This window comes from Agrilus planipennis, unplaced genomic scaffold (assembly GCF_000699045.2).
Source record: "Agrilus planipennis isolate EAB-ADULT unplaced genomic scaffold, Apla_2.0 scaffold76, whole genome shotgun sequence".
Classification (NCBI taxonomy): Eukaryota; Metazoa; Arthropoda; class Insecta; order Coleoptera; family Buprestidae; genus Agrilus; species Agrilus planipennis.
This window is the reverse complement of record NW_020442430.1, coordinates 228746-236386: the sequence shown is the minus strand read 5'-3', so window position 1 is coordinate 236386 and position 7641 is coordinate 228746. Positions and strand designations below refer to the sequence as shown.

Sequence of the window (7641 nt, the reverse complement as noted above, 5' to 3'; positions counted from 1 at the left end):
TAATTAAAAATCACAGCGAGAATTCTGTTGTGATCATCAAGGGTAAAACAATTTTGCATTAATTAAAGGAATAAAAAACTTTATCAAATTTGTGTTTATATTATTTAAGAAAATAGAATTTTTTACTTATTGGATAGTAACGTATTTATTGAGTCAATAATGTACTGCATCTAAAAACTCAGCGAGACTTAGTCTAATTATTTTGATTGATGTCATTGATTTGTACATTTAATATTTATTTCATGAATATTAATGTAGTTTGTGAGAACTTGTTATTTAAATTAGCATTAAATGATGTAGGCATGGACACTATTATTGTATAGTTAAATTTCAGATTAAAAGTACGATCTTGATTTATATTTTTAGGGGACAAGAAATAGAAGTGGGGTGGTTTAAGTTGACTTTAAAAGCCACGAAATTTTGTAAGGATATCAGTATTGTTTCATGTTTCAAATAATGAAAAAAGCAATTTGTATTTGTACAGTAAGGTATTCCACTAAATGCTAAGTCCTTGATAGATTGAGGTAGGTAATAGGTATATGTTGTTAAAGTTATGTTTAATTCTCATTCATGTTCTCATGTATGTGTTATACGAGAAAAAATTTGCAGAATTTCCAGTTTACCCGTGGAATACCAGGTAGTGGAATAGGTACTAGGTTTTGCGACGTTTCGTTGGCTTGATTTGCAAAACTCTTCAGGAAAATGTTAGGTGTGGAAATAAATTAGAAAAATCAGTAATCGTTTTTCTACAGATTTGATTGATTCTTCGTACTACTGTAGTAAATTAAAAATTATTGAAACTAGTTCTTCCCCCTATAAGTTACTGTGAGCTCGAAAATATTAGCACCATTGCTTCGAGTGGTCGAAATTCACTTTTGTGAACAATTTGCTTAATTACTTTCTTTGTGTTAAAAATTGTGTGAAAAATTAAATTTAAAAGAATTGTTTGTGAATAGGTATGCAACACATCGTACACTTCAGCATAAGAAATTGTTGATACTAACTACGTAATACTACTTTGCCCTGTGCTGACAACACTTATAATTTCTTTTACATATAATACTAGTGACCCGCCCCAGCTTCGCACGGGTGCAATGCTGTTACTAAATATATTTTTGTTTGTTTAGATTATTATCGAAAAGGGGAAATCTTCAAAAGATACCTCCTGAACATACTAAATATACTACAGAATGACTTTATATACAACATTCACAGTTTTTTGTCATTAGACAATAGAAACCGGCCTCCCGGCCGGTACCGCCGCAACCGCTATGTTTCTTCATTTTAAATCTGTAATATCTTCGAAAATATTCATTTAAATTACATGTTGTAAAGGGCCATATTGATCTATATTAAATGCAAAGTGTATTTAAGGTGCTTAATTGGATAAGAATTAATGCTGTATTGCCTACAATCGCTTCGTAGATAAGTCATTATATTTCTCATAAAAAGTAAAGGATAAAATTGGTTATTGTGGGTTATCCCTGAGAGATAGACATATACCATCACGGACTTTTTTGTATACCCTTTTAAGATGTACAATATTGTAGTACATTATTTTGATCTACCTCGTAGGGTTCAGCCAGCGTTTGCAATGTAAGCGCAAAAAATATGTTTATTTACGACATCACATTAGAAACCTCTAAAATTATCANTAAAATTTTGAAAAAATATAGAAAATAGTTCTCTACTTATGGATTATAGGAAAATTAATAAGAAATCTATGGTTTGAACATAACGGGGTAAATCTTACAACAAAACAAATTTGTGGGTACAAATTTACATTTGCAGTTTGACTATATAAGAGAACATGTTTTTTAATTGTAATATTGTAATTGTATGTTTCAAGGATTGATTTTTGGGGGAAACTTGAAACATACTCGAAAAAAGCGAAAAACATTTTTGAGACTTTTTTTGTTGCAGATTAAAGAAGCTATCAAACGGTTAATTACCAACTCATTTCTCTGGTGTAGCGTCATTATTTCTCCCTAAAATTTTCTTAAGTTCGTTTGTCCGCGTATTCTCTGATTATTTCCTGCCAGAAATCCACGTTTCTTATTTTTTATTTTACGTAAAGGTATACTCCTAGTCGTTTCTCAAAGTCTGGATTTATTTTAATATCGTTTTTTATATGAATAGGAAAAACTGAGAAACATTTTCTAAAATGTGAGTAGAAAAAGTAATGAAATATTAATAATAATAGCAATAAATTATTACCAATAAGTAATAATCTACAATGAAAAGTGTAGTTGCATGAAAATGTCCTTACTTATATTAGCTAGACTTCAAATTTTCAGTAAAACGAAATTTTATGTTTGATAATGATCTCATTGTGATCCATGAAATCCATGGAGATAACTACTCATTAGAATTTTATTGTCCCTTTACCTGTGATCGTATTTATTAATAAGGGTGTTATTGAAAGTTATTGTTATTAAATTAAATCAATTATTTATAGGCCAATTTCTTTACCGTTTACGTAAAAAAGGCTCTTGATGTGTTTATTGTATAGTACATAGTTGACAGCTAAATAGTTATTACAAAACCGAAATAAATAATTTATTTTATGTAACGAAATTCGATGCTGTACCTACGCAAACGATTCAAATAAAGCAGCTTAGGTGACAGATCATTACTTATACCGTTGTTTGCTGTTAATGCAACTGGTTAACAGTCTCAAGTACAATATCAAATTCATTGATCTTGTTGCTACTTGGTTATTGTAGCTGTTAACCTTTATCTTTCTGTGAAAATTGAGGCAATTACTTATTTTTACAATTACTATTAATGAGGTACGTTTTCTGGACCACCGTTAGAAGAGAAAAAGTTCAATTTTATATGAAATTTTGAAATGTAGATACTTGTATATTATCTATGCTTACTTATACATAATTTGTTTATTTATAAAACAAGTAGTGGGTGAAGCGAAACGAAGTACCTAAGTCTTAAATTCAAATACGTTAAAGTTTTTTCAATTGTATTTAAATTGAATAAAAACAGTTTTATTGTCATGAAAAAGTTTATTATAATCATATTCTTCTTGACTGCCTAAGGAGCGTTGATGTGTTACCACTGATGTCCCATGGGGGCCGTCGTTGGAAATTTGTGGAATTTATTAATCTCGGTGGTGAATTAGGGTGACTCTTTTTTCATTTTTTAAATCGTTGTTTATCCCGAACGAACACTATATATCTAATATTTGTATTTAACTTGTTGCTTGCTTAGTCTAAACGCAAATTTTGTAAAAACGACATCGTTCAAGGAAGTTTATACATAAGTATATTTATTTACAGTGTCATATCTACATTGTTTATACAGTGGAATATTTCTTTTAATCATAAGGGATTTTACCAAGGAAAGGCAGCACTGTAGGCTAGAGGTGGTGGGGGTGGAAGACCGTAAGCTGGACCAGCTGCATAAGCTAGTGGGGGTGGTGGTGGGTAAGCGAGAGCTGGTGCAGCGGCATAGGCTAATGGTGGTGGGGGTGGCAGGGCTAAGCCTGGAGCTGCTGCATATGCTACAGGAGGTGGGGGAAACGCCAGAGGTGCTGGGGCCAAGACTCCTCCATAAACTGTGGCAACGCACAGGGTAACGATAGCAAGGATCTAAAAGTAAACAACAGAAAAGTTAATGTTAAACTACAGACAGTAGAACGTCGATAATTCAAACCCTGGTAACGTAAAACCTTCTTAATTTAATGAATGTTACTGTTACCCTTCCCTCAAGCCGTAAAGTTTCCATTAATTAAAATTTTTTCCTAACAGAGGGTCGTTTTGACGGTTTTATTGTGCAGCTATAAGTTTCGACAACAATCTATATTACTGCAAAACTTCAGTGTTTGCAATTTCGCAAGGAGGTCTAAACATTATCTTTCTTAGCTTATACTACCTCTCTTTATGTTAAAATCTGACTTTTTTTAATTTTATCGTTTGGCATTTATTTAGCAGTTTAATTAATCAGATTAAGATTACTTACCATGGATTTCATTTTTGTTGTGTTTAGTTGTTCTTTTAGAAACTGATGATGTTCTACTGTTCTTACTCTAATGTGGAATGTTTTTATATACTTCGAAGTGTAACTGACCTTTAGCGTAATGTCCTAGGAAGTTTGGGCAGGGTTTACAAGTAGTGCTCCAAATTTTCATTACGGCCAGCGTAACATGTTATGCTAATTTTTAAAACGTGAAAAGATTTAATTGAGTTCAAATGCAATCTTATTTGCATTGTTAGGACGTGATATTTACACATTTTTGTTTTAAATGTTGGTACATAGATATATATGTTTATATCTAATACAGATGCATAATTCATCAATGAAAACAAGACGTAGAAATCATAAACCTCCCTTTTTAGAATTAAACTTACGTGAAGTATTAATAGATTGATCCTGCTATTTTAATAAATCGGAATTAAAATATGAATTTATTGAACTATTTTGGACTAAAGTTCAGAATTAATTTTATATTTAAAATATATAATTTTCATTGCTAATTTTTAAGGTTTAATATTGCTTAATGTAAAATTGATTTTTCTGTTAAAACATTAAAACTATTTTTTTTATATATAACCCATTTCTATTCGTTAAATAAAAATGTAACAAATACGTTAGGTGTACTTTTATTTATGTTTAATTGATGGAGAGTTACTAACGAAATCAGAATAAAATTACTACTTGTTTCAAAGGAATTAACAATGCAAAATACAAATTTAAAAATTGTTTGTCCTTTTGTTATCTGTTGAGGTATTGCAATAATTTTTTTCATTATTTAAAGTTTTGATGTGACTTAATTAAACTTTATACCTTACTGTAAACTTAAGTAATGTTATATTCAAATACAACTGCCAGAAAATGCACTTCTGGATAATAAAGATCTTATAATACTCAATACAATGTTGAATATTATAAAATCTTTAGGTAGACTTAACACATTTTACTTAGGTCAAGAATTTGTTCTGAGCTGTCCCTAAGTTTAATGCGTTTGTAATAATTAAAGCTGTTAGTCATGTAAAATGTTTTGTTCCTATAATTTTCTAAATTTGTAGGACGTAGTCCATGACTTTTACAAGTCCGGAAAATGCAAAACATAAGTATCGACCGTGAGATGAAAATTAAAGTTCTGCAACAGTTAGGTTTAGAAACACCTATACACCCATTTCGTTAAATATTTTACACATTACTCAATTATCATTTATATTTATTTGTTAATTTCGACAACAAATAATTCATTCTTTTTATAAAAAAATGTGAAACCTAAAGACCGTGCTTTAAAAACTAATTTTTTAATTGATTTCTGAACAAGTGTATTTTTGTTTACCATTGGAGATAAATATTTTGTTTATGTTTATATGCTTTTACAATCGCTTCTGTTATTCATGTGACATTTGGTATTTTAAATTTTGCTCTTTATTAAAGAATACTTATAACAATGCACCACACGTTTAGATTTGCACTTTGATTAAACTAAAATACAGGAGCAAATTAGCGTAGGCAGAAGGTTAATGTTTCTTTCTTAATACATGTATTATTCTATTGGGTTTGCTAAAGGTCTCTAACAAATTAAGAAATTTAGAGCACTGCAGATCTAGTTTAGGTAGGCCCTACCCCTCGGTTAATGTGTTAAACTCATAGGTGTGGAGTTTTGTCAACTGCTATATAAACAATGCTGTCCGAAAAAAAGATCATACAATCTCACTTTCTTTTACAAGATTAACCAGAGTAAAGTGTACGGCTATTCTTGAAAATGAAGGCTATGGTAATGTTATTATCTTTCAGTATAGTTAATATATTTTAATATTTTGTTTATTAGCTTTAGTACGTAATTTAATATTACGCATTAATTAATTTAGATAACTGTTTATTTTTCAGATTTTTGCTGTAGTTGCCCTCTTTGTGGCGAGTGCATATGGAGGAGTTCTCTCTCCTGCTCCATTGGCTTTGCCGCCTCCACCTCCAGTTGCATATGCAGCTCAGCCAGCATTCGGTTTACCACCCCCACCTCCAGTAGCGTATGCAGCACACCCTGCTCCACTTGCTTTACCACCTCCGCCACCACTAGGGTATGCAGCTCATCCAGCTCTAGCTCTTCCACCCCCGCCGCCACTAGCGTATTCGGCTCATCCAGCTCCTCTAGCTCTTCCACCCCCACCACCACTAGCATATGCGGCTCATGCAGCTCCTCTGGCTCTTCCACCCCCGCCACCACTAGCTTACGCAGCTGCCCCGGCTTTTGCACTCCCACCACCACCCTTGCCAGCAGCTAGGTCATCATCGTACTTCTACTCTGCACCAACCACTTACGCAGCCCACGCAAAAGTTTTTTAAATTTGTTAAAGCCGTTAGTTAATTAATTGTTTATTTTGACTGCATGTATAATTAAGTAAAATGTAACATAAAAAATAAAGGAAAATCAAAAATACATTTGTTGTTACATTAAACAGTATCTGTAATATGTCGAATATTACAACAAAAATAAAGGTAATTGTTTATTGCAAGGGGTCACACATCTGATGTTTTTAAAATCTTAGGGTGCTGTACAGTTCACCGTGCCGATTGAGATTATAGTCGGAATTCGAAATTGAGTGACAAGTGTTACCGTGAGACATAAGTATAAATTAAGTCATAAAAACGTCAGTTTTCGTCTAAATAGTGAATGTAACTAAAACAACAAATATCATTAACTTATTTAAATAAATAGGTATATTCTTGAAGTTTGTAACAATCTCTAAAATATAAATATGACTTGATAGTTTGTTCCACATTTGTATTTATATATTGATACCATTATCGAAAGAGTACCATTTGATAATAATCTAAAAACCATCAATACCATCATCATCATCATCATAGGGTTGTCAGTCCTAAGACTGGTTGGACCCGCACCTCTACTCCACTCCACTTCTTATCCAATGCTAATCTTTGCATCCTTAACTATTTTCGAACAGTAATTTAATTTAGGTCTACCTCTACTCTCTTAACTCCTGTTTCTGCCTCTAATATGTTTCTGATTAGACCTTCATTCCTGAAAAGATGTATTACCAACCTGCTAACTGCTACGTATGATTCTAAAGTTTCCACTCCAGAAGTCTCCAGCTTCTGGCCAACTGACTTTACTAATGCCTCCTGTATCTAACTCTAGCCTTTTCATTTCATCTTTCAAATTCTCTAATTTCTCTACTTGTCTCATGGTTCTAACATTCCATGCTCCGACTGGTGAAATATTGCACCTTCCCATATAAAGATGATATAAAATAAAAGTTTCTCTCTTTCAACTTTTTTTTAGATTTGTTTCATGTGAAATTCCAAGTCAAATATCGTTATGAACGAAAGCCGCAGACGATCGATACCGCCGGCACCTACAATGTACCCGAAAGCTGTCAGCCCCTGACCATAAATGATAGAGAGGACATGTCTGGTATGACAAAAGAAAGTTTTTGAAATAATCAATAAAAAATATACATATATTCAATATAAGACAACTGACTTAAGAAATCAATTGTAGGATAAATAACTCTAGTGTGATTCCGTGTTATATTAATTACGTACATACGTATTGAGACTACAAATACATAGGAATGTTAGAAAATTTGTTACAATACAATTTTTATTTATTGCAAATATGCATATATATATATATATGCATAT

The 7641-nt window shown here is 31.9% G+C and overlaps 3 protein-coding genes across 3 annotated transcripts in view; 2 read left to right on the top strand and 1 right to left on the bottom strand.

The window, feature by feature from the left end:
- The window catches only part of LOC108733264 (atypical kinase COQ8A, mitochondrial), a 20761-nt gene extending 20003 nt beyond the window's left edge, over positions 1-758 (top strand). The window contains exon 7 of the mRNA XM_025980261.1: positions 710-758. Within this exon, the coding sequence (XP_025836046.1) occupies positions 710-758 (49 nt within the window). The remainder of the gene's footprint in view (positions 1-709) is intronic.
- A 2498-nt stretch (positions 759-3256) lies between these two features.
- LOC108733251 (extensin-like) lies at positions 3257-4031 on the bottom strand. The gene is made up of 2 exons (XM_018464341.1): positions 3976-4031; positions 3257-3605 (listed from the first exon to the last, which is right to left on the bottom strand). Exons 1-2 carry the CDS (start codon positions 3985-3987, stop codon positions 3348-3350), a joined length of 270 nt encoding a protein of 89 aa, XP_018319843.1. The 5' UTR covers positions 3988-4031; the 3' UTR covers positions 3257-3347.
- A 1657-nt stretch (positions 4032-5688) lies between these two features.
- Positions 5689-6415, top strand: LOC108733249 (wiskott-Aldrich syndrome protein family member 2-like). The gene is made up of 2 exons (XM_018464340.1): positions 5689-5752; positions 5866-6415. The coding sequence occupies exons 1-2, from the start codon at positions 5741-5743 to the stop codon at positions 6319-6321; spliced, it is 468 nt and encodes a 155-aa protein (XP_018319842.1). The 5' UTR covers positions 5689-5740; the 3' UTR covers positions 6322-6415.
- The last annotated feature ends 1226 nt before the right edge of the window (positions 6416-7641 follow it).